The sequence below is a fragment of the Pholcus phalangioides genome, unplaced genomic scaffold (assembly GCF_987345545.1).
Source record: "Pholcus phalangioides strain wild (caught in Gottingen) unplaced genomic scaffold, Ppha-v1.0 ptg000013l_1, whole genome shotgun sequence".
Classification (NCBI taxonomy): domain Eukaryota; kingdom Metazoa; phylum Arthropoda; class Arachnida; order Araneae; family Pholcidae; genus Pholcus; species Pholcus phalangioides.
The window spans coordinates 21,691,474-21,719,214 of NW_028301606.1; the positions used below are offsets into that span (position 1 = coordinate 21,691,474).

Consider the following 27,741-nt stretch of genomic DNA (forward strand, 5'->3'; position numbering starts at 1 on the left):
TGGGTTAAATTACCTTCAAAATCACGTTACAGCAAAATCGCATGAAGCGAGGGATACCTGTATTTATAAATCAGTAAAGATTCGTGAAATCACGACCTTCCTGTCCTCACAGCTTCAAAATATTCTTGAAGAACATTTCATTCAAGCAAAAGTTTCTTCTTCATCTTTTCAGGTCATTTATTGTTATTTTCCATGACAATTTATTATCCTATATTAATTTTCATAATTGGTTTTTTAAATTAAAAAAAAATACAATAGAGGTATAAAATACATTGTAGAAGCTATTTAGAACGAAAACGCACGTCTATGGGAAGAAGACAAACCATTTAATGTTCACCAATGATTTACATTGTCAATTACATTCTTTGAAAACGATTGCATGAAAATAGTGGCAGCACGAACAAGCCCTGCAAAGCAAAAAACATAACTTGTATTCTCAAAGGAAAGATGGAAATGAATCAATAAACGTGTTAAAAGCTATTATATTCAAAAGTACTCGACTGGAATTCTAATCACTTATTTATATATGGATTTATTTATGGTTATCATTTAACCTTAGATGTGAATTCGATTCAGGGTAAGATAAATCCGATGTTTAACACGTTAACACTCGTTCATACAAAGAGCACTAGAAAGATGTTATCTTGGCGCCTGTTGTGTCCCGACGACTTCTTCCATTCAATCTATCGAAGGTTTAAAACATATTTGTTCCAAGAATTCGAGTTCTAGGAAACAAGTCTTATGAGTAATCACAACTTATGAGTAATCGTTGAAACTCAATTTTTCCCCCTTCGTTCATTTTTCTAATGACATAATCGTAGAAACTTCGTGTGCAAATAAAAAGGAATTTTTCCAAAAACCAACCGTGACATCCCGAAAAGAAAAATAAGATTCGAAATGTACAGAAATATATTAGGCCTACTGTAGATTAATCTGTGATTCACATTTTATTTTCCTTAAAATACAATCAAACTTGATTGCAACGACGTCAAAGTTTATGCAAAATTTTGTCGTTATAACCAAGGTTGACGTTTTTAATACCTTGATGACTGACGAAAAATACAATCAGATTCAATCAAATACTGCGCACAAAGTTGTTGTTTCATTATGGTTATTAGAGTGACCACATTTGGTCGTGAAAATTACTGGAAATACATTACCCCGGGATCATAATACATCACCGATTCTTGCCAAAAATGTTACCAATGGTCAGCGAAATTGCCAAATATTGTCAATAAATTATTCTTAGTGAGAAATAGATGCAGAAAATCTCCGCTGAAATTTATTTTGCGGTGAAAAAACAATGGAACATATCAAACATGCGAGATGAATATGTATAGTCATGGTCAATGTAACAGAGTTTATAAATTATATATATGTAAGTTATCTTCATCTTCTAGCAGAAATTATGCATTAAAGTAAGCTTTGTTGAAGAAACTGGGAGAAAAATAAAACATTTTTTTACATAAAAAGAGCTTGTGAAGGACGAAATACGGGAATGTCCCGAATATGATCAATGAGCAAGTCGGTGAGCAAATGGTGCATGCAAACATGCAATAAAAATTTTTTTTCAACGTTAGGTGTCAATAAAGCAACAGACAAACATTGCATTAATGTGATGAGCTCAAATAATAGAAATTTTTGAGAAAAATGTCATGAAAACGTTAGCAAAGACAAAAGTTGTTGTATCTGAGGTCGCTACATTTTCATCGACGTTATAAGCAAGATTCATTAACATTATTCTCTATGAGAATTAGTCCGGAATGCACCAATTATTGACGTTACAGCCGAGTGTCGTTACAACCTAGGTCGATTATGACCGATGTTAACTGTATACTGCACTTTTATTGAAAAATATTCAGAATCCAGACTGTTAGGGAATGTCCAATATATTTATGTCCCGACGTTTTACCTACATCAGTGTTGGGCATCTTCGGAGGTTAAGTAATGCGTAAATATCTGTACGCATTTTATGCTAGGCACTTTGATTAGCTTTAGACCAGAGATACATTTATGCATCGGCTGGTCAAAGACATATATGCACCAGCTTTAATTAATACGAACCTAGACCTACGCAAAGGAGGATTTATGGTTTTGCGGCCAGTGGGATTTACAAATTTCGCGGTCCTCCTTCCATTTTTGTCTTCAATACTAATCCTGAATTTGCGCTCTGAGCCATACACCACTCAGACTCACTGTAAATACGCCTCTGGACCTATAAAAACCCTAACTTATTTCGTTAATCAGGCGATTGCCAGGCTTTTGTAGAAATTCTTACTTTGGAAAAATAAGTGGCACTATATATATATTTGGGATTTTGCGCCTGATCGCACCACTTTTGAATCTAAACAGATTCAATATTAGAAAGGATTTGTGGTCTCAACTTTTCAACGGTTATTGTTCCCAATTGGGAACATCGGTTTTATCAATAAGAAAAAAAATCGTTCATGACAACACTTGATTTTTTACCCCTGAAGTTGTGAGATCCCAAATTTAAATTTCATTCTAAAGACGAAGCACTTACGTCACAAATTTAATTTTTTAAATAACGCAGTTTCAAGGAAGATTAAAAATTATTTTTTCGTTTTTAATTTTAATGTTGTTTCTATGGACATGGACATTGGGCTAGTCCAGAAATATGTTCGGCCATCCCGTCTTTACAGGCATACGGCAAGGTGGGCTCGACCACAATGGCTCGTCGCAGCAATCACAATTTCACAGCGATATAAGCAAACAACTCTCGACAATACGCTGAACTTAAAAGAAGTTAACAAAAACATATAAAACTCAAAGTAAGCATATAAAAATAATTGAGACAAACAAGAACATTAAGACTAAATCTTCGATTGATATCTCTAAACGAAAGGTTCAAAAGGAGAAGAAAGAAAAACAAAAAGTCATAAAAATCAATTAGAAATCTGAATTCGGTTGTAAAAGGTTAAGGATATTGTTCAATCTTAAAGAATTTCTGAATTTTATTTATTTATTTAGAAAAGAGAGAGAGAGAGACGGAGTAGAAATTCATGGTTGCTTCCGAAACCGAAATTTTAGAACATTTTAAGTGTGTTTCGTTTCCAGAAGAAATTTTCCTTTACAAATTTTTAGAATTTTTCATATATCACTTTTTAAACTTGAAGAAATTGAAATTGAAGTTGCAAGAGATATTTGAGATTGCTCCTGATCAATATTCAATATGGAATCCAAAACAAAATTGTGACTTGCCTGCTGCCATCTATCACGTATTGATCAAAGATAGTCCATATATAGTTCTTTAATATGCTAATAGATGACAGCACACTTTTTTAAGTTTTTGTCAATGTGATTTGTCGAGCTATCTGTTGACAAAAAAAGTAAATTATTACAATGGGTTATTACTAGGCACATTAAAAAAAGTATGTTACAGTATCAGTCATAAAAAAGAAAGTGTGTTATTACTTTTTTACTAAGCATCACAACAAACTTCGTACATTTTTCCCGTTATGTAAAACCGGGGACTTCCATAGTTTTTCAATGCCACAATAGTTGAAACTACAATTGGACGGACGGCTTTTATATAAAAGGAACCAAGCGCCATTAAATCAAAAAGCTATTTAAAGTTATCTTCGAATCAGTTATCTCTTCATTTGATAGTTGGTTCAAGTGCACACAGATAGCATCACAGCCTATATGTCACTTGGTTCTATTTAAATAAAAAAAATCCCACCTCTAAAATCAATAATTCAGATGTCGGTATACCTCGAATACGTTAAAAATGGCGCTTGGTTCCTTTTATATAAAAGCCATCCAATTATTCTTTTCTAAGTCCATCTTTTTTTTTTACTCCAAATGTAAACTCATGTGGGGCCTCATTCGGCTCGGGGCCCAGGGGCAGTGCTCCGGTTGCCCCAGCATAGTTACGGTACTGACCATACATTTGGTACCACAGTATTACAAAATTGTAATATCATTTCCTAAACTGCACATCCTCTTCCTAACTTATCCTTAACCCTTATAGCGGCACTGACGAGATATCTCGACCAATTTGATACCTTTCATTTAGGCAATTACGAGATATTCCGCATCCTTAAAATTTTCTCATTTCGACAATGACGAGTCCAGATACTGCTTGTGGTTTTCTTCTTTTTTTTTTGTCAGTCAGACAAATTTTTCCATCTCATCCCAATCTGTCAGATCAACTGCCAGTGGACTGAGTCAGGCTTTGTTCAAAGTTTGATAACAGAAGGAGAGAGACTGTGTTTTTTTTTCTTTCTCTTCGGGCTGTATAGGAATATACTTACATTATGAAACACTTAACCCTCGCCTGGCGAATATGATTGGTGAATATTAGATTCTTCGAATGGTTGTATTTCCTCAATCTCTTCCTTGTAAGGCCCTATGGAGACAGAGCGGAGGTCAAGGTTGGTCTGAATGTATTTCCTCAAAAAAAAAACTTACCCCAGGAAGCACCACTGACATTTCGCGAGCAGAAATTTAATGTTCGGAGATTTACATTCTTGCATCAAATTAAAACATACATAAAACATTTATATGCAAGCCATTTGGAAACACTGATAATCATAAAAATCTTCCTCTTTCACACAAATATTTTCCACATAAGTTTATAACATACAGTGTTGTGCAACTTTCCAATATTTGAGTGATTATTACTGTTCAGCATTTATTTTTAACTACATTTAGCTTACAGCTATACAGCTATATTTTCCTTGCATTCACTGGCTGGAAAATACTGGCGAAGTCAGTACAGCTTGTTATACTATTTCAATATAAATTCTCAATTAAATATTAGGTACACGAAATCTCGGAAAAAATACATTCATACAGATGTGGAATTTTGCAGAGGGTTTAGTTTTTCCACCCTGGCAGAGTTATAATGTGGATCAGTGCAATTTTAAAAACCATTTAAAGGGTTAAGAAAAGGTTTCGTACAATTTTAAGTTGTGTAAATAAAAATATATAATAGATATTAGAAAAACATAATACAAAAAATAGAAAATTTCTATTTCTATAGTGTATTAGTATCTCTTCAGTTTTCGTATATGAAAAAAATGTTTCAGTCAATTTTTTTTTACCATTTCTTTCCTCAAAATTCGACCGATATTCTTCTTTTTCCAACCCATGACAGAAATAGAAAAGTACCTCAAGCTAAGCATGCTATTTGAAATTTTCCAAAGTTCCCAATGGTTTAGCCCACAGTGAAACGAAAACAACATCGGTCATTAATATCATTCAATACCACCGTGGGAAGAAACACTCCATTGGATATTTTCCCCAGCGTATATTTTTTTCAAGTTCGTAGAATCGCCATCGTCCTTCTATAACATTTACCTTTTTCTTATTTTTCAATCTAACAGTGACTTCTCAATTTAAAGTTCGTGATTTTAAATGATTAATCATTTAAATGCATGCATTAGCAACGATTAATGGTGTCATCTAATGCCTGTCAAACCATCTCAATTTGCTTAAAAGATCTAATCAAACTTCCTTGTTATTATTCCCGTTATCTTTGAAGTAATTTCGAGTCACTTTAGATACCGCATCACGTTTGTCTTTTATTTTCTTATTGTCGTCGTTATTGTAATTATTCAAAAAAAACGCTCACTTTTTTTTATTTTTCTTTTAAAGAAGAACTCATCTCATCCATCATACAATTTTTATCTCATGTGAACTCCCTTTAAAAAATGTGTAGAAAAAAAAAGTTAATTCAGTTTTAAATTACGAGAAACAATTTTTTATTTTCTCCCTGTCAATATTTTCTTATCATTTTAAACTTTAAAGAAAGCCTTTAAAATGTTTTTGTTCTTGAAAGCACCTTTTTTTTTGCACATGTTTAAATGCATGAAAGAAAAAAGAAAATGGCCATCTCTTGTGGTCAAAAACTCGTTTGAATAATTGATATTCGTAATGGACATGATAAATCATTTAAGATACCGGAAACATCACTAAAAATAAAACTCCGATTACATCAGTTGCTTACGTTAATGGCAAACAAGTCAATCAATATTACTGTCTATAATAGTATAAAAAAAAACTTTCATAGAGCAGTATAAGTACAGAGTGTCCCGAAATTGACTGACCCATTAGAAAAATTAATTTTAAGAAATGAACAGGAAGCACTATAAATGCATCTTTTACTGCAGACAGACATGACCGCCCAGAGAGACCATCTTGGGAAAGTTTTGCGGTCTTTCCCAAAGGGGTGGACGGTTTCGGACAGCATGATGATGTCAGACTCGATTATGAGGAAATAAAAACATCTCAACTGGAATGGCTTGAACTGAATTCAGGTGGAATTGACTTTCAAAAATTACTTGGCAACATGTATTGGCAAGCATTGTAAATAATTTTGAAATTCTATCTAAATTCAATTCAAGCCATCCCACCTGAGACCGTTTGCGTGTGTTTCTACAAAATTTGTTCCGAGACTTGTTGCGAATGATGAACATTTTTGAAAATACAATGCATTTTATTTTTTAGTTTTTCTGTGCTTACAGCGCCATCTGTAGCCGAACAATGCGCAACTAATTTAAAAATTCGGAATAATTGATATAACAAAATATTTACTTGCTTCTCATGTGTACAGTGCAGCAAAATAGTGCATTTTTACCTCTTCTCATTCTTTTTTTAATTCATATCTCAAATGGGCCAGTCGATTTTCGAAATACACTGTATGAACTATCCACATGAATTAAGAGAAAAATGAGACCTTTCTATCGCTGTCCCTGTTCAAACCCGCGTTACAGTACATCGCGTAGTATTAGTTAAGTAGATTTTATACAGGAAACTAATTGAGATGACTGAATGAGCTGACTCGTAACAAAGTTTCACGCTTCGTAAAATAAGAATGTTCCTTGTAACAAAAATTATATAAATTTGGTCACTCTCTCTCTTTCTTCCTAAACAGGCAGTACTTCGCAATATGCAGATCGAATGCAAATGTCATGGTGTTTCCGGATCGTGTACGATGAAGACCTGTTGGACGACTCTGCCGACATTCTCTCGAGTCGGTGATTTCCTGATGCGCCGGTATCAGTCTGCGAAGCGAGTAGCGGCTTTTTGGGGTCCACCCCAGAAAGGCTCGAGGATCCGGAGACCCTTGTTCTTGAGGCATCGGAAGTCCAAAAAGCCACCACACCGTAAACCACGACAGAGAGACTTGGTTTTCCTAGAAAAATCACCAAATTACTGTGACGTAGACATCATGAAAGGCTCTGTGGGCACTCACGGTCGCTCGTGTAACAGGACATCCAGGGGTACTGATGGGTGTGACTTGCTATGCTGCGGTAGGGGTTACAACACCCACCAATACACTAGAACTCAGCAATGCAACTGTAAGTTCCACTGGTGCTGTTACGTAAGTTGTAGCGTGTGCACCGAAAGGACAGAGGAGTACACTTGCAAATGACTTCGGATCCACTAGCTTATGGAGGAAGAAATAAATGAAAGACAAATGATATTTCTATAGAAAAATGTCGACACTAGAAAACTGCTTTGAAAAGTTAAAAAACAATCAAGTAAAATCTACAATGCTGCGTATTCCCAAATAAGATCTCGTAACATGCTGTACATGTTTGAGAATTTTCAAGATTAAAGTGGGAGAGAGAGCAAAAAGTCCTTATTTATTTTTTCAAAAAAGGACTTGCCTTAGAAAATATGTTCATTAAGCCTACCAAACCCTGATCCAATCTTCGAATTAGCTATACAGTGAAGCAAGATTATAACAATCAACTTAGGAAAGCCAGTGAAACCAATACCACACTAGAGATATCTCTAGTGTGGTATTGGTGAAATACGCATTAAAAAAACATTCTTAGAAAAGATTTATATTTTTTAATGTACTGTAGTGCGAACTCATGTGGGTTTTCATTTTGATGCAGTTGCGAAGCGAGAAAAGGAAAAATGGTAATGCAGTAGGGCTGGACAAATCCCAGGCGCCAGGTCACTTAGGAGACTAAAAAACCGTTATTGGAGATTAAAATTTTCTTTGTATAGTTACTAAATTGCACGCTGAGAGCAGCGCAAAATGTTTGGAATTTATAGAAGCAATATCTGCCAACACATGAAAGAGGTCACTATACCTTGAAAAGTCAAAAGACCTTTTCTTCTGATAAAAATTTTTGGTGCCTAAAAAATGTTTCTGGCACTTAGATTTTTTTTTTTTTTTCGATTTGTCTAGCCCTGTAATACAGTATCTAGACGAGGGGTTCTTAACCATTTTCCAGCCGCGATCTTAATGATCAGCTTCGCGACTCATGGGACTTGGTTTTTTGAAATTAGTGAAACCAGTGACGCAGTAAATGCATTTAAAACCGGACTGTAAAGGGATTTTTACGACCCATCTCGGAAGCCCCTGCGAATCAAGTTTGAATCGTCACACTATTGGTGCCGATTCAAACTTGAAGGTTTAGCTCAGGGCTGGTTAGGAGATTTAGAATGTTTAGATTTAGACAACAAAAGTTTGGGTCGTGACCAATTGTTTAAGAACCCCGGTTTAGGCTATCTGCTAAAAAAATTAAATAAAAATTAAAAATTTTCAATAAATGTTGGCCAGTAATGTAAAGTTTTTCAATGAAATGCATATGAACAGAACCCAATTTTAAACATGAAAATATCCCTTTCATATGTTTGCACACTATTTGAAATAACTAAAATGTTCAACACTATTTTTAACGAACTTTCTTTTCAGTTTTATTGAATTGTATGTCGTTAAAAAAAATTGGCGATAAAATTGCAATATTTGGTATGATGAAATGTAATTAGCATGCAAGTTCGTGTAAATAACTTTTCTGTGTATGTATTTTTTGTCGATTTCAAGAGACTACTATGCTCTATGTGTTATCTTCTCATGCAAGGATGTTTAAAATCATTCACATGCATATTTTTTCGTTAAAGTGGTTCGAGACCACACTAGTCTACGATATATGTATGAGCTTCCGATTGTATTGTATATATTCGATTTTGTTTCCTTTTAGTCTCATCATGTACTTGAACAATCATTCTGCTTTGAGGATTGCAAAACTGATGTGCGATAACACGCTATGAGAAAAGAAAAAAATTGTGATTCGGAGATATTTGTTGAACTGATTTCTATTCAGTTTTAGCGCTTCATTGCCAAATGATTGTATTAAACAAATTCAAAGTTGATGTCATAGTTAATAGTTCAATAGCAGGTAAAGAAAAAATATAGGGTTTTCTCAAACTTATACTGTGTGATTCAGAGTAATGCAAATAAAATTTATCTGTTAATTAATACATTTTATTATTTTGAAGTTCTTTATTCTCACCCATCGTGGTCCATTCCATTTGCGCACAGTAGTATGCAATCACGGAGTAAATTTCCCTTTTTCTCATGATCGATGGTGGATATGTTTTCCACACGTAGCATCTCTTAGCATAGTGATAAAAATTAAGTCTTTTACCTTAAACCATGTTATGAGAAACCAAAACTTACTTCTAAATATAGCGCATGATTATAAAAATGATTCCCAGAAGTTCTACTTGTTTCGAACAGTGTTATCAAACTTGAAATAACGCGATTTTAATGTATTCTTATACCTTAAACTTCAGAAATTATAGTTCCTCTATTCCCGGATTATACATCCTTAGCTTGAAAGCAGGTTATAATGATGATGATGAATGGAAAAAAAAAGAGCGAACAGGACGTTGAACTTCTAAATGGAATATGAATACATGTCTGTTCATCAAGATGTCACGCAAATAAGTGATTCGATGCCTCGTTAGCATTTAAAAAACGTAATTAATAGCTTCTTATATCAATGAGAAAAAAAAACTAGATCAAAACAGTTTAATACAAGTAGCAAGAGGTAGTAGCGGAACGGATTGAGGCATCTTCTTTCTGAACTAATTAGTGCAGATGTTTAAGGTTAACATTGAGTGGATATAGAGTAATGGCATCACACACACTCGACTATTTTTTTATGAAGGAAAACAAAAGCAAACAGGCTCGAAAGGCATTACTTCAGTTGTTGATTTGATGTATGGCCACGGACAAAAAAAAAAGCACTTCGTATTCTTTTAATACTCTTTAAAAAAAATGTCCGAAATTTCCTTCTCTTTTTCATATAGGTGATAGCCTCAAACTCTACATCTACGACACCGTGTCGGAAGAGAAGACATTATTCCGCATCGTATAATAACGAGCTATATTAGAAAACTTTCTTGTTTAAATACGAGTGTTAACGAATTTCGTGAACAATTGTTCAAGGATATCTATTGCAAAGATTTTGCCTTGTTTTTTCTCTCCTCTCATCTCCGTGAATTATTCTAACACGACTGGATGAATCATGAGGCTATCGAATAACTTCGTGATGTCAAAACCTTGTCGTTCGTTTTGTCGTTCACTAGCGAAATTCTATTGCTCAAACACGAAATATGTAGTCAATATGCACGTAATGAGACAAAAGTTCTTACAAATTTCAATGCAAAAAAATTTATTCCCTATGATGTTAATATATTTGTCTTTCAGAAAAACCAAGAGGGTTACGTACTTAGTTCCAAATCAGAATAAGAGCTACCACGCTGTCTCTGCAGTCAGAGCCCATCTATCAGCGTGTACAGATACATTTTGAATTTTTACAAGATGAGAGCAATACGATACATAATGAATGCAGTCAGGGCCGTAACTACGCAGTTGCAACAGGTGTATCCGCACAGGGACCACTTGGAAGGGGCCTAAATTCAAATTCTTGTACAGGCAGTGCCGTCTAAAGGCATGGGCTCACCCGGGCGCCTCAAGATAAGAGGGGGCTCACAAAAATGAGATCTGGTTGAAATTTTCGAGAATTTGCCTTGTAAGGCCTCAGAAAAATCACTTGGTCCGGTGGGGACATGATGCTCTTAAGACGGCCCTGGATGCAGTCATACCCCGATTTACGTCAGTAGTTGGTTCCAAGACTCACGACATAAGTCGGGGTAAACTTTTCCAATGGTAATCATTGGAAAAGTCTACTTCCTTATCAGTAGACTAGAAGTAAATTTGCAGAATTTCTTCGTTATTTCCTATCTATTTGTCTTTTTTTCAGAGAGACTCTGGAGAAAAGATTTCTTTTGGCATCTCCCTAAGATGACATCAAAAAATTTCAATTCTCGTTCTAAATGAGTCTAATTGGGGGGGGGGGGGGGGGAGGAACATTCTCAGGACGAGACGACATAAGTCGGAGTATTACTGTATCTTGAACGGGAAAAGAAGCCAAAACGCAGAATGTGTTTCACAAAATACATTTTTCGGCCGTGATAAATTTTCTGTCATCTTCTGGCATGGTAATTTAACTAGTTCATGGCACTCACAAGAGAGAGGCAGATCGGGCTCGAGCACGGGACGCAAATGTTTTTTTTAAACTATACATTCGCTATAGAGGAGCACTCGTCAATGATTTCAGCGTAGGGACCCGGATTCATAATATTGGGGGGGGGGGGTGACCTGCTTTTCTGTATTTTGCAGAATCAAAAGTTATTATCGTAAGTGCGAATTCAATAACTTTTGGTCAAAACAACGAAATTCTCATAATTTTTGTCACAACAATTATGTGAAAGCACATCATAAAAACCCTCAAATTTTCTAAGAACTCAGCACTAAAATCTTCCTTTCGGCTACCATTACATATTCGACCTACTCTACAGTACTGATGATTGAAACAGCACATTAATCTCTAGCACGCTGCCTATTTTACAGATGCACATTTATCCCAGGTAATATCAGAAGAATAATAGACAAATACAGATTTTGAAATCTTAACCCATAAACACAGTTGGTAAGAAAATTTGCCATTCGAAATTTGTTTTATTTGCCAATAAATGGTGGGAGTGGTTCCCACTCAGTGCTTTTTTTCCTCTCAAAAAATCAAAGTCGTCTTTAATGGGTCATGATTGTCCATGATTGTAATTTTTGACCACAAAAAAACTTGCTGACGAAAAAATTAACAATTTTTACTTCTAAAAAACGAAAACATAATTACTTTTTTTACATACACACATTTAATAACTGTTGCTGGTTCAAATGAAAATCTGAAAATTGTGATTGCTCCATATAGTCAAAAATTAAAATATTTCAGTTCAAAAGAAAGTACTATCAAAGGGAAATTTATTCCAATCAAACTACAATGGCAGTTTAGGATTAACAAATAAAATGTTTCAGTTACAACTCAATAAATCTGAAAATATGGAGATTCTTTGTGAAGGGATAAAATATCTGATTTATTTAGTACACACACCTATTTAAATTTACAAAAAATGTACATTATAATATGGCTCTCTCCAGAAATTCAAAACAAAACCCTCATGAAATATAGCAGTGGAACTTTTAATATTATAGTACCCCTTTAAGCATTTTTTATAATTTTCTTGATCCGCATTATAACTGCCACATTGGAAATAAAAAGAGTATTAAGAACACAAAATATTTTGGGGTGACTGAAATAAAACAGATCAAATTTGACGAGATATCTCAGGATTGCTGCTGTAAGGGTTAACAATAATCAACTAAAACAACCGCAAAAGTACCAACATCAAAGCACTTTATCAAATAAGACACTCACAGCAAATAATGTGCCATTTTATAAATAATTGGCTGAATTAATAATAATACCGGTTCCAACCAACACCTGAAACGTCATTCTATAATACACACGATTATACAAAATAAAGCATAATAATGGGAAAAATATAACTCACAACATTCTTTCTTACACATGCACCTAAATGCAAAAATCTTTGAAGAAAATAAATTATGGATAATAGCTGAGATTCAGGTTTTGAATCAAGACTTCTATTTGTATGAATGAAATTTGGATTTCAAAACAATTCTATTTTATAAGCAAAATAGGCCACAAAAGTTTGCAAAAATTTGAATTAAATATTTTATTCCCTAGAAATTTAATATATTAATTTTCAGAAAAAGTAATTAATCTTTAATCTTCTCTTTTACCATTACTGCCTCATATAGGCCTATACAAATAGAATGAATTTAATAATATAAAAAAGATTAATGAAAAATAAATGTTCCACTTATTGACAGAATCCATGCTATGTACATTAATGAAAGAAACTAATTTACAAACCCACATACAAAAAAGACCTTCAATACTACTACTACTTAGCTACACATGCAAGCTGTGCACTGCAGAATTTAGACCTTCCATATAAGAACAGTGGCTCTTAACCTTTATTGACTCACAGAGCCATTTTTATAATATAATTTCTATAGTGGAGCCCGTAGGCCTATCTCGTTTTTATCAAAGCAAGATAAACTGAAAAAATATCAACTTTACTAATTTATATTATTCTCCTTGGGAGGCAGCTGAGTCCCGATTGAGAACTGCTACTATAGGCCATATATAAATTTAACAAAAATAAATATTCAATACAACTTCCTTGATAAAAAAGAATAGAATAATAGAAAACAAAAAAATATATATTAACATACTGATAAATTGATATGCACAAACGTTTTATTATTAAAAGGATTTTGACAACATGTAACATGTAACATTTTTGTGAAATTTCTAAATTTACTTTCACCATGAAACTTTTAATGAAAATACAAATTAAAAAAATATTCCATATTAATAACATGCAAAGCAATCTGTAGAAGCTCAAATATTTATGAGCAAAAGGCTTTAGTATGAAATAATTAATATGCACATTTTATATCAATTTAAGAATAGGGCTGGTGTGATTTATCAATTAATCAGATCGGTTAATTGTTTAATTAGTTAAAAACTTTAGTTCAGTTAATCAACTCAATCAATTCAATTAAAGTAAAAAATAAAAATTTTGTCATTAAACATTAAGTTGATTAATCAATTTTAAAAAAACAAATTTTGATTCTCAGCCTTACGTAATAATGGCACAATTAGTAATCGATAAACACACTAATGATTGGTAATAAGCACACGATTGGTAATGATCTATAACAATAAATGATAATTGGATGTATTCATCCAATAGTGTATCAATTGTAGTCATACCCATTAATCCAGAGATATGTGCTTTAACTACTCATTAACTCACAGCACTCTGAATAAATTGAGAGAAGCTACGCATATTTAGATAAGACAATCATAATTTTTTATATGGAGCAGTATATATTATTATATATTTTATCATAATTATTTTTTCATGATAATTGCTCTTCTTTTTTAGGTTACTGTATTTTACTTACTTATGACATCCATATTTTTTATGAGCATCAGGGCTGAACAAATCTATTGCCCAACATGCCCAGGACATGCCAAATTTTGGCCAGGCATGTATTTTCTTCAATCTCTAGCATGTAAAATATTAATTTATAGGCATGTACAGTTTTAACTGGGCGCATATAAATTTTTGGAGATTTGTTCAGTCCTGATGGGCATTTTTTTTTAAGCCACCTCATTGGGCATTTTGCCTGTTGTGGAATTTGTATTTGGTATAGAACGTATGAATATTGCATATTAAATTACCATTTTACGTGAAATTTATAATTGTGGAAAATCAAAGTTTCAGTTGTCTTTGGATTAGGTTCCAAAAGCCTCATTGGCATATGCAGCATATATTGGGATAATTAAAATTAAAAAAAATTCAAGATTCAGTTAAGTGTGCACGGGTGAAATGGTCATAAATTCGCTATTGACAGGAAGATCTGATTTGTACTAGAAATAGAAGTTAATTAAATTGTCATCTGATACATAGTTAACTTATTTGTGATTTAATGGAAACTACATCTAAAAGAAATTCATATATATAAATCATTGTTTAGTTAAAAATTACAGCATAGGTAAATAGAATTTCTGGAATTTGGGTATTTGTTGAAACAGATACATCAATATAATACCCAAACCATACTTATTAAATTGATTAAGTATTCAAAATATATAATTGATATACTAATACTGATATGATCGATTCATTCAGACATGAGTGGTGATGTACAATGATGGCATGTCACTACAAAAACTTGTGACAAATTTTCCCTATGATTTATCAAGCTCATGTTTTTGAGCAAACACGTCTCACAATTTTCAAAAAGTATCTATACACAAACTAAACTTGAATATCTACTTCTAGCTGCATGCATTGCTGCACTTGATGTTCTTTAAAATTGGTCGTCCATCTTGAATCTCAACACTTAATCCAAGTTCTTTGAGTAAAGCTGAATTCACTAACTCTCCATTAACTGAAATGCTAGCTAAAACAGCTTGGTTATCAGAATTGTTTTCCAAAACATTATAAATAGCAAGAATGCCCCATTGCATTATGTCTGTTTAATTGTCAAAGAAATGCATGAAAATTCATCTCAAAAAAGTATTTTTAAAAGCATATAAAAAATATAATTGTATATAATCAGGTGAAGTAGTCTAGGTCAGAAAGGTATCAGTGTCTTAAATTTTTGTCCGCCGTCCTTTTCGACCATATTTTCTTCTTGTGTGCCCCTGCCACACTATGCAGGAGTGAGAGTAAATGAATTTTTGAGTAAATTTGTAGACTAATACTACTTAAACGTACATCACTTCATATACATTCTTAAATCAATAGACTGAATTAAATGAGGCCAATCTTTAAGAAGGTAATGTAATAGATTGTAGGTCCTGATCTGATTAGCACTTGCGGGCATAAGAAAAAAACATAATGCAACAAAAACGATGAAAAATATGAAATCTACATGTATGAAAAGGAACTTAAATTTGAGTACATAACTATTTTCATATTTAGGTATAGTTTATTAATTTTTTTTTAACTTTGTGTCTTTTTGAGGTTTTAAACATTTAGAGAATTTGTTTAATAACCTAAAATATCAGAATTTAAATTCCAAATAATCTAAGCAGCTGAAAAAAAACCAATTTCAGTGAAATGAAAGTTTTGATTCGCTTAAAAATATGAATAGAAGCACATCCAGTAAAAAAAGTGCATCAACACAAAATATTAAAAAATTTCAGCCTCTCAATTACAAAAGTCCAATTGATCTGAGAGAACCAAGACACTGAATTGTTTCAAGGTGCATTTACAGTGATTTTTCAAAAACCTTGATTTAATCTCTATTCGAAAACCAACAAAAAATTTCAGATTCGGATCACCCTTTGTTTTATTAAATCATTAAAATATTCTAGTCTTATATTAAGTAAAATTTTATGATTTTAGACTATCTTAAAAATTCATTATTCAGTGAAATTAATAATCATGTTCCTTATTGAATTTTGGTTCATATAATTTTCACTGCTATTGATTTTATCTCATCCAGCAAAAGGATACATGGATTTCTAGCATCTACATTGCAGCAATCCAGAAGCAGAGGTATACCATCCAATTTTCGAACCTGCAGAAAAATGAAACCTTTTTATTAATTTTTCAATGTAAGCATAAATTACGTGAAGATCATAGGTAGATAAAATTTAATAAACAAAGAAACAGATAGATACATAAAGAAAATTCACCATATTAATAGAATAATATACTAGATTAAACAATATTTATAATTCATGAATCGAATACGAAATACATAGATATTTTTTATCTAAAAAAATTGTTTAGAACATGTAATCCAAAGCTGATACTCAAAATTAGAACAAAATACAAAAATGAAAGCTTTGGAATTCTGAAGTTGCAGACTTTTCCACAAAAACAAATTATGCAATGAGCATTAGGTCAGAAAAATAGCCTATTTCTCTAACTTCATTTTTTTTACAGACATTCTATTGAAATTTTGTATAAATATTGCTGGCAATTTTGAACAACACTGCCTCTCAAAATTTTTGTGCAACAAATAAGCCGCGCAGAAATAATATGAATTTATCCTAAAAACCACAGTTTAATTAAATATCTTTACAGTATACCTTCTAAAACAATGGAGGCTGAGCTCATTTCAGATAAGAAAAATTTTAAGTGGTAATTACCTCCATTTTAGAGTTGTAAAAAGGCCAAACCTTGTAGAAAATTGTTTGAAGTATTTCCACAATTTTACATAGCATAAAAATTATTTGTAATATTTCTTTGATCATAGACCTTGCCCACATCTTCCCAGCCCACTGATACATTTATTTTTCATTGGTTCTGAAATTTCAGGTTTAAGTGGAATATAAAAAGAAGAGCCTTTAGGCTCTCATAACCCATGGCTGTAAAACGAGATAAAATCAAAAGTCCTTTACCAGATCCTGGTTTCCTCTGCAGTTTGAGCACATGTTGCCTATGAGCCTTATGAGATTCTTTTTGAAACCAAATGAAGGATGTTCTTCAACCTCTTCCCTTGACCTAATGTCACATTCTTTTAAACTTGAAATGGCAGAGAAAGCATTTTTATTATGCTTTCCCAAAAGATGAATTGCCTTCAAAGTGTCTAGAAATAAATTTTTTTTTGTTTCACTTCAGCATATTTTATATTTCTTTGCAATACTAGATAAGTACAATAAATATGTGAAATTACAATAAAATGCCTGGGACCGAAATGCATATTAAAAAATGAGTGATAAGCATAATTCAATATCAAAATAAGTGGCAGCTGTATCTGAAAAATGATGAATGATGTTGAGTTGACCCAAAAGAATATAATACACAGTAAAATTTCTGACATGACTTTTCCCAATAAACTCATCAACAATGTCTATACAAAAGTTTGTATTTATAATTCCACACACACAAGTTTGTTGCAAATATTTCCTAGTTCACTAGTGAAGCAAAACACATTTCATGTGAATGAATTTGGATTTCAAATTGACAACCACAATTGCAGGTATCAATTCAGGTAAGAATAGAATTCCTATGAAAAATAATATTAAGCACAAGCAATGAATTTATCAACAATTAGTTGATTTTCAAAAATGACTTCACTATTTTTTTAAAGTTCATTTTCAATATATATAATGAGATGTGAACAAATTCATGATGATGCAATGTGATTCAAACTTAACTTGATCACTAGTAACTTTATATATGTAATGACAAAATCACACAGAGAATAATTTGTTTTTGATAATATGAATTAAAACTGTTAGAAAAATATGATTACACCGAGTTCAATATATATATTTTTTGATTTGCTAAGAATGAATTATTTCTATAATTTGTTTAACAATGGCACAGAAAATTGTTTAAAATAAATTCAATAAACAAAATGAGAGAGAATGATGAACTCTAAAACATTTGCTGAAAGATACAAAAATTTATTTTACCTATCGACAGTTCGAGTAAGTCTTGATAACTCTTCAACATAAAGCTACATTGACTAGAAACTGAAGCAGAACAAAGCAAAGACAACAACTTGACTATTTCTGCTGATTTCTGGAATGAGAAATAAATTGCTAAAAACACTAGAATAAATAGAAATAAATTACCTTTTGGGTTAGATAATATCAGGGAAGACCAACGTATGTTGACCCAAAATTGCACAAAAGAACCACGCCTAAACATATTTTAGAACTATATGAAGTTCCTTCATCAGTAGCATAGAAATGATAGTGAAAAAAAAATTCTAATTTTTTACTGATGAAGGAACTTCATATAGTGCGCGCGCATTTTAAAACGCGTTTTAAAACGCGTTTAGCCATGGTTCCTTTTTTGCAATTTTGGGTCGACATACATTGGTCTTCCCTGGTACAAGAATAAGTGTTTTAATTTTATAACATAAGAAATAAAAACAAAACTATATTCATACAAGAAATTTTAATAACTTTTAATATCTTAGAGTATATTAACTAAAAATTTAATAAACAAAAATAAATTTATTACATTGCAATTGTTGTGAAAAGTCATAGTGATATTTTCTAATTTAATTAGTTTGGTACTGGCCACTAAGTTTGGAATTCTAAAAATGGCAATAAGAATAAATGATCATGATCAGCTAATATATTTTACTTAGCATAAGATACAGGTATTGATGATGAAAAGTTTTTAAAAAAAAATCAACTACAATAGAATGTGAAAAGTGGGTGAATATGGAATAAAGTGATGAATAATAAAATTTATAAAATAGAGACTGAAAGCTTAGGAAATCAGAATTATAAGTACTTACTGCATCACCAGCATGTGATTCACATGTTTTCAGTACATCCATGACATATTCTTTGAAAAACTCCTTTATGCCTCTCAAATTGGAAACTGGTAGAATGCATTCACTATGTTCGATTTTCTCCAGTTGTTCAGCTATGACATCAAGGAACAGCAATCTGAAATATATGCATTAATTTCAAGTTGTTGGAATAATAATGTGACCCTAGAAAGATAAGGTATTTAAACTTATTTAATTATATAATGAATGTATCATTTTTCATTATATTTTACTTATGGAGGCTGCTTTAGACATTTTCTTTCTTCCAATATTGAATTCTTTGTTGAAAATTGAGAAAGAAAAATACAGAGCTGATGCATTTGGTTTGTTAGAATTGAGTTTCCGTAACCATTATAGAGCAATCTGTGATTATCATTCAAATTTTTAAGATCTAGCATATGTAATCCCAATATGAATCCTATGATCCACTAGCAATATAATGGTATCATAATTGTATTCTCTACAGCAGTGTTTTCCAAAATGGGAGATGGGGTGATGGAAGAGACTGGGAAAGAAGGGGGAATTTGCAAGTGCAACATAAGATCCTATGGGCTTAGCAGGGGAGGGGTTAATGGGGGGGGGGACAATTAGCAGTTTTCTAAAAAAAGAAGATGAAGGGATGAGACAAACAAGTTCGGGAGAAAGATCTCGTCTAGCAAATCATATTTAGTCTTCAATTAATGCATCTAAAAAAGGAGACTGTCTTGTGAATTTCTACATACTTCTAACATACTAATTCTAAACCTATTTTATCACTTTTCAGACAATTTTTTATGTATTACAGAAGCATACATCCCTTCTATATAAGCAGAAACATAGATTCATTTCTTGCTTATCTTCCTGTCTATCTTCCTCTCATAAATGCTTTATATATTTATTATTTCATTTATTTCTCTTCATTTGAGCAGACCCGCAGCTTCTTTTTTCACACGTGACATTTTAGCTACATGTTTAAACCACCAATGATGAATGTACAGTAAAATCTCACAACAACGGCCACTAACGGGACTGTTAGTGGCCACTATTGGGAGAGGTAGCTTTATTTCTGAGAAAAAACAACTAAAACTTGTGACACATGTACATAGCATGTGAAATTGCAGTCCATTCTGCAACTGATTATGATAGTTATATTATTGATTATATTAAAATATATGACTATATTTTGATAATATTATAATTGATTAATCCATCTACAGCAATATTATGACATTCTAAAATTCAAGCTCGCAGTGATCAGGTAGAACACAAGCGAGAAAAACTGATATGGACCAAGACTATGTACCAGCAATCCCAAAGAGTTCTTTGTTCACTTTGGACCTTCAACTAGACCAGTGTTTCCCGAAGTTGGCAATAGAATGATCCAAGGGGCGATAGAAACTATAGGTTTAGTATAGGATCCTATAAGTTGGCTTGAGTTAGAGGGCAATGAGAACACAAAAATGTTGAAGAAGGGGCATGATGGAACAAAAAGTTTGGGAAACTATGAACTAGACCTTTTCAAGGTGTTCCTGAGTCTGATCCAATAGCTGAAGACCTAGGCGCTACATTCTTGTTAAAAAAAAAAAGATTGACACATCCCTCTCAAAAAATAATACCCTTTACATTTCTATTCCAATTTGTGAGTACAATTCTTTTGGGATGGAACTTTCTCTTGGACTAGAGAGTGACGTGAACTTGCATATCCCTCTAGTACTTAAGAGTGCTGACAACAGGTCTCTCTCTCTTCTGTTGTCCCCTATATATTATCTCTTCAAGATTTCTTTTCCCCTCCACTGCCTTCAATACACCCATCTAGCATTTGTACCCAAGTAAAGAAAACATACATTACCTTTTTTCCCCATAAAGTTCAGGGAGCGGGAACTCCCTTTAAAATCCAGCTTGAAAATTATTTTTCTCATAGCGATATGCATATTCTTTTTCCTGAATCAATGTCCAAAGTGGCCGTTATTCAGAAATCGTTGTTTGGAGGTTTCTTGTAATGGGAAGTGTTTGGTTCCAACAAAATGTGACCATTGTTCGGAAATTACCATTGTTCAGAGGTGGCTGTTAGAGGAGGTTTTACTCTATATGGTGATTTTGTGTGCCCGTGAGCTGTCGTACATGCAGTTTAGAGGAAACTTTTTTTAGTTGTAATAGATGTTTTTTTTTGGGTTTTTTTTTTGTACTCATAAAAATAAGGGCTTAATATGTTACAATAAAGTGACAATATTTTCCATATATGCTCAAAATTTATGAAATTAATAAGGAAAATTAGCAACAAAAGTTTATGTAAAAAATACCAATTAATGAATGAATGAGATTCTCTCAGGTTATGGAGGCCCTATGAACTTTGAGTATTGACTGAAGGTTTCTTTAACACCAGCAGTCAACCAACCTTGATGATGCAATCTTGGTATCAATAGAAAAAATTAAATGAAACAGTCTGAAATTAACAGAAAAAAATCAAAGCCTATTTTATCCACTATCTCTGATGGCACCAACGACTGGTGTTGATAAAATGTGACGGTGATATTTAAACTTATAACACCTCCCCCCTAAGTGAAGAGAATCTTATTCATTGAATGATGGCCAGGGAAAAGTTTATCAGCTAAAATACAAATCATATGAAATTAAAACCTCACCTGCTTTTAGTTGGAAGAGCAGAATAACATTTTTCCATGAAGTTTTCATCACAAATCACAGACTCCATCATTAGGATTCTGCAAAAACAATTATTTATTATTCAGGATTTAACCCTTTGAATCATGAACATGTCTCACTTAAGATAGACAAAGACATTGCATTCTCAACATACACAACTCTTTCTTGGCCTCAATTTATTTTAAATTTATTTTTAAGGCATTGTGATGGTGCTCATAGGATTACGTAATTTCAAATGCACCATAATTAAAAAGTTATAAATCTATTTAGCAGTAAGACCATATTTTATACTCACCCCCAATCAATTATGTTCAGATAAAGAGCCTCAGTAAGAGCAATAAGCACTTCATGGCCTTCTGTCATGCAAACCAGATACTGCTGATGGTCTGGTGTCAGACAATTATATAAAATCATCATTATGTACTCTCTGACTTTCAAATCATTGTGAAGTAAAACTGACCTGAGGTGAAGGAAACTCAAGTTAACATGATGAATCAGAAGAATCTTACAATGTATTTATCTAAATGGGTACACAAAAATGAAACTTTAACTTGCAAGAATTGGTGCATTAAAATTACTAACTTGAATGTCCTCTCTTGTTTAAAAGCTGTCCAAACGGCTGATTTCAAAAAGTTATTTTGGCACACCAAGTTACCAATGACTTGCAAACAACACCGCAACACTACCATATCTGCAAAAATAAATATGCATATATAATTAAATAAATCAATGTTTTTCGATTTTTATCCCAAGTTACAAATATCAAGGCAAATTTAATCATTTATCATATAGTTAACTAATATGCATGAAAATATCCAAAAGCCTCTTGCACAATAATTTTTATTCAATTATTCAGTTAATTTGTTTTGCCCCTAAAAATGTTAAAACACATGTAAAAAGCCAAGTTACAGTGCTAACACTGTAGTAAGTTCCACCTAACAAAAAGAACTTAAGTACAACAAAAATTGGCATAACTATAATTTTCAACTTGTTGAAAACACCCCAACTTTTGTGTGGTAAATGAACTTTCTTTCAATGAGTTAATACTCATTAGTATAATATTTGCTGACAAGTTAATAATTTTTATTGTATAATTTGGATTTCACTGCAAGATGTGATGCCCTCTATAATTTTTAAGTGATAACAATGACTAATTCAAATATTACAGCTCTTATGTCTTGATAACAGCAGATTTCGACTAATAACTTGTAATAAAAATGTTATGCTTCATACTCACAAATCTTTATCCAGCACAAAACATATAAAATTCTTTTTTACCTTTTTCATTTCCATAGCTTTGATGTTTCAAAAAAATAATCTGAAGTGCAAACTGCAGCACATCATTCAAGCTAGAAGAAAAGAAAACAAAAATTGAGAAAAACACTCATAATTTTGGTGCTTATTTCGTAGTCATGAAAAATAATCATGCACAAATTACTTTTGGTGCACTATTTTTACCCATATTTATTATCTATCATCCAAAGATAAAAATTAGAATCACAAATTTTGCTTAATTAGCAACAAATTAGGACAAATCTAAAAAAATCTATGTGCAAAAAAAAATTTCACCTCAAGAGAAAGGTTTAAAAAATGCTTCTTTTTACTTTTTCAAGGCATACTGTATTGACCCCCTTTCATGATGGCAGATATGCTGCTATAAATTCCAAACATTTTTGTGCTGTTCTCAGCCTGCAATTTATTAACTACACAAAGAACATTTTAGGCAAAATACGAATTTTTTTAATCGCCATGGCAACTTGGTGCCTAGGATTTGTCCCCAGCTCTGCAAAACAATACAATCTTTATTGATTTAGGTAAAAAAAAAGCCTCTGCAATAGGAAGCAACAAAAATTAAGTACAGTGCATCAAGAAAGGCACAAAAACAATTCACAAATAAACATGTTACAAAACATAAATGAGAAAAAAAAAATGGACATACTCAGTCCTTAAAAAGATCCCTAAAAGATATTATATCAGAAAACATAAAGTAAACAATTTTATCTTCGTTCACATTTTTTCAAAATGATGATTAAAGAGGTTGTATAACAGGAAGTGCTAAAATATTTGGATCTGTATGAGTTATATGCTGAGCAAGCCATTAGTACCTACGTCCAGGTCTCAAGTTCATTGGAGTTACAATATGTGTATATAACATAGAGTGGTATCCTAAAAATGTACTGTTAACATGAAGAAAGTAGTGGATGGAGGGAAGATGAGTGGAACAGCAAGTTTGCCATTCTTTCCAGCCACCCTTGCTCTATACATGTCTTACTTTTTTTTTTATTTATCAAACTGTACTGAGGGAGAAAAGAAAAAAACAGTAAAGCTGAGATGAAAGGAAAAGTTAAAAACAATTCTCATTCACAGGGTTACCAATGAAACATCTCAATTAGGGAAAGAAAGAAGAGAGCTCAAAAGTACAGTGAAATTTGCACAAAATGATACATCACGAGAATGACATAATATTCAGTTTTATATAGAGAGTTTTCTGTTTTGTGAAAGTGCCCACCAAAGTACTAATCATTGAAAAGACTATATTTTATTCTGTTTAAGACAGGTTTCCACCTAAAACTGTGTCCGTCTTAATCATGTTTCATCGTATTTCTTCAATCTACTTTGGAACAAAATATTTTGCCCATATAACAGAAAGAGGTTAAACTGTATAAATAATTGGAGACCTGTCTTCACTTGAAGGAAAAAAATCATGAATGAATCATTGCAAATCATCAATAAGCAGTTCAGCAGCTGGCTTTTCACTTAGCTGGGAAAACTGACAACAACACTACAAATAACAAACATTACACAGAAACAAACTCCACGTCAGGTTCAGAACACGTACATGCCCATTATGGCATGAACCAGTTCATTGGAAATTCTGCAGAAGAATGCGTACTTGTAGAAGAAATGCACACTAAGCCAGGGCTCAACAAATCACTGCTGCCTGGTCACCATAGAGACCAAAAAATTTACTTCTGCACCTAATTGGGGGGGTTTTTTTGTGTATGATAGCTGAATTTCAGACTGAGGACAGCAAAAAATTATCAAAATTATGTCAGCAAGTATGCTAGTATGGAAGGTCTTTAAGTCCCAGACAAGTAATACACTATTTTGGATCAATTTTGTTGGAAAAAATCCTTGGAGCATAAATTTTTTTTTTCTTTTGTCAATCCCTGCACTAAGCTCATCATCTATTTTCAATGGGAACAGTAAAACAAGGATTTAAATTATTCAAGCATTGCACAAATAAAAAAATACAAAACGCTTACCTGGCATATGATTGCTCATCATATGATCCAGCAACGAAATTCCTCATACATCTGAGTAAATCGGCAAGGAAATCATACTGAATATTATCGAGAGATAATTTAGTAGCAAGATGGATACCATATTCACCTAATTTCAACAATACTCCCCAATGTTCAACAGAAAGAGTGCGCCTGTGGGAAAAACCAAACGATTTATTTTTTTGTATGGTAAATATTTTCAATCTTAATGCATACTTCAACATTTATTTAAAACACAAGGGAAAAAATCAACATAAATAAAGCCTATGTATATTAACACTAATGGGTTATCAAGACAACTGTCAACTGGTGATGAAAAAAATCAAAAATTGCCATAAAATAATGTCTTTGTCCAGGCCCGTCATTTAGGAGGGGCAGGGGGGCCGTTGCTCCCCCCTGGCTTTTGAAAATACACTAAAAATGGTATATATATATATATATATATATATATATATATACATACATTGAGTACATGTGCTCTGGGCCGTCTTAAGAGCACCATGGGCCCCCGGGCCAAGTAGTTTTTCTGAGGCCCTACCAGGTAAATTCTAGAAAATTTCAACCAAATCTCATTTTTGTGAGACCCCTTTTCTCTTGAGGCCCGGGTGGGCCCATGCGTTAAGACAGCACTGCATGTGCTTTGTGCCCCCCCCCCCCCGGAAAAAGTTGAAATGACAGCCGTCTTTGACTCCGAGACTTCTACCCAGAATTCCAGATGCCTATATTAACAATGTAAAAACAATAAAATTTCAACTTAAAAAAACAAAACCAAGTTGTCCCTTAAATCATACCATAAATAGGAATACCAGATTACCATTCATTTAAAACATGCACATTTGAGAAAAGCATGCCAATATTTGTCCCGATAACTGACCAATACCCCCCATGTATCAATGATTTATGCAATAAATGCAAAAATATTTTAATTTACACAGTTCCTGCGAAATTGACTCTTTGATTTCGAAACCATCTTTAAATTTACAGCCATGTGTAGGGCCTTGCTGACCTGAACACAGCGCAGAAGGCTCTCATGATAATTAAGCACATCAATAGTGTCAAAACTTGTAGATGTTGCTGTGCCTGGAGGCTCATAATGCTATGACATGTTCGACATTAGAGATGGAACAAATATTCAGTTTATATTCATAATGGAGTTACAGTGAGTAAGTCGTCCCACAGACAAATATTTATGAATAGTGTTGTGATTGTAGAACGAGTGCGATTACTTGAAAATGTAATTTCTTTGCGAAGTTGGGTGTTATTCAAGGTAAATATGAATTATTATTATTCGTTTGTTAGACTTTTTTTGTATACGGTGTAAGTATTTTTTGTAAAAAATTCATGAGTATGGATCACCGCAGTTTATTATGTGTCGATTGCTCAGAATAACTATTGTGTTAATTTTGATTTCAGAAAATTAATGATTAATAAACAACTCTTCAGATTTAAAGTGTGTTTTATTGCTCCTTGTATTCTATAAAATAAAAAAAATGAATATAATATTTTCGTCTGACAGACGAATGTTTATGAATAGTGTATCTCCCATGCATGTTTATGAATCTAGGGTTAACATAGTTTACGCTTTCTCGCCTAGTTTTCTTGAAATCTCATTCCTCAAATTTGCTGTCCAGAGCTATAGTGGATTATATAGCATATGGTGACTTTTTGTCATGATTTTTGACATTTTTCTCGACAAAGAAAAAACCGTCAAAAAGGTAAATTATACTGTGACTGTTCCAACACTCTTTTGCTCACTCACATGCTTGGGCACTTTCTATGTTTGCATACTTTCACACTCTTGTGGTTGTGATCACATGCTTTCACACCCTTCAGGTCATTCATTTCATTCCTCACTCACTATGTCACCCTTTTTGTAAATCCCATGCATACACAATATCTAGGTCATGCCAATGTGCACATAGTCTTTATATCAATCTTTTGCTCACTCACTCACCTGGCACTTTGCTCTTCAGGTCACTCTCTAGGTTAACATTTTGGTCACTCTTTGACCTGTCACTCACTATCTACGCACAAGTGAATTAATGGTTTAGCCACCCTTTCCGAATTCTACTCTCTCCAATTCTCTTGACCACATTCCTCAAATTTGCCACCCTGGAGTATAGCCCACTTAGACACCCTCCTTTCAGTAAATATGTCTCTGACCAAGTCCCCCTACACCCCTGTAATCTTGAAAATAAAAATAATATTGTCAATGCCTAAAAATAAAAAAAAATTTACTGCATTGACAATACTCCTCAGAGATTTACGCTCAAGTCATCAAGATCACATGGAAAATGTTACTTTGAATGAATAGTTAATAATAATATAATATGTGATAACCATTTTCTATCCCTCTTGGTCCATTCAGTGAGCTCTTTGAAAACTTTACAGCATTCAACACAGTCAATATTTGATTGAGAAGAAAGGATTGCCAATTTGTTCATCAGCTCGCGGGAATCCATTTTCACAAAACAGCTGATGGCACGAAGATGATGAACGTACTCCGGATCAGCTAGCTCTACCAGCTGTTTTACCCGAGTAGGGCTGGTTTGAAAGCAGCACTCTTTACACAGCTTTGTAACCGAGCAATGCTACTTATCAGACAGTCGCTCTGTCTTCCAGAAGCTTCGATAAATTCAAACTAACCGATGATACGAAAATGAACGTCCTTACGATCAGCTGACGCTGCCAGATCAGCTATCAGCGCTTCCAGAAGCTTCTGAGGAACCGTAAACAAAACAAACAGCACTCCAATACTAATTATACAGGGCTTTTAGTGACTTGACC

The 27,741-nt window shown here is 33.0% G+C and overlaps 2 protein-coding genes across 2 annotated transcripts in view; one reads left to right on the plus strand and one right to left on the minus strand.

Annotated features, from left to right (window-relative positions):
* LOC149078759 (protein Wnt-7b-like) overlaps positions 1 to 9,247 on the plus strand; it is a 155,820-nt gene extending 146,573 nt beyond the window's left edge. Inside the window, exon 4 of the mRNA XM_089240864.1 lies at positions 6,902 to 9,247. Within this exon, the coding sequence (XP_089096990.1) occupies positions 6,902 to 7,402 (501 nt within the window). The 3' untranslated portion in view covers positions 7,403 to 9,247. The remainder of the gene's footprint in view (positions 1 to 6,901) is intronic.
* A 2,834-nt stretch (positions 9,248 to 12,081) lies between these two features.
* LOC149078760 (ataxin-10) lies at positions 12,082 to 27,709 on the minus strand. Its single transcript, XM_089240865.1, has 11 exons — positions 27,295 to 27,709; positions 24,937 to 25,107; positions 22,949 to 23,019; positions 22,253 to 22,361; positions 21,966 to 22,130; positions 21,652 to 21,729; positions 18,995 to 19,148; positions 18,156 to 18,264; positions 17,136 to 17,323; positions 16,243 to 16,306; positions 12,082 to 15,253 (listed from the first exon to the last, which is right to left on the minus strand). Exons 1-11 carry the CDS (start codon positions 27,414 to 27,416, stop codon positions 15,057 to 15,059), a joined length of 1,428 nt encoding a protein of 475 aa, XP_089096991.1. The 5' UTR covers positions 27,417 to 27,709; the 3' UTR covers positions 12,082 to 15,056.
* Between the last annotated feature and the right edge of the window lie 32 nt (positions 27,710 to 27,741).

Excerpts from the sequence above, each read along its gene's own strand:
- LOC149078760 (XM_089240865.1), bottom strand. The coding sequence starts at position 27,416 with ATGGATTCCCGCGAGCTGATGAACAAATTGGCAATCCTTTCTTCTCAA. Across the intron at positions 25,108-27,294 it reads ACCAAGAGGGATAGAAAATG|GCGCACTCTTTCTGTTGAAC; the intron begins GTTATCACATAT and ends TTTTTCCCACAG. Across the intron at positions 15,254-16,242 it reads TGTAGATGCTAGAAATCCAT|ACATAATGCAATGGGGCATT; the intron begins GTATCCTTTTGC and ends ACAATTAAACAG.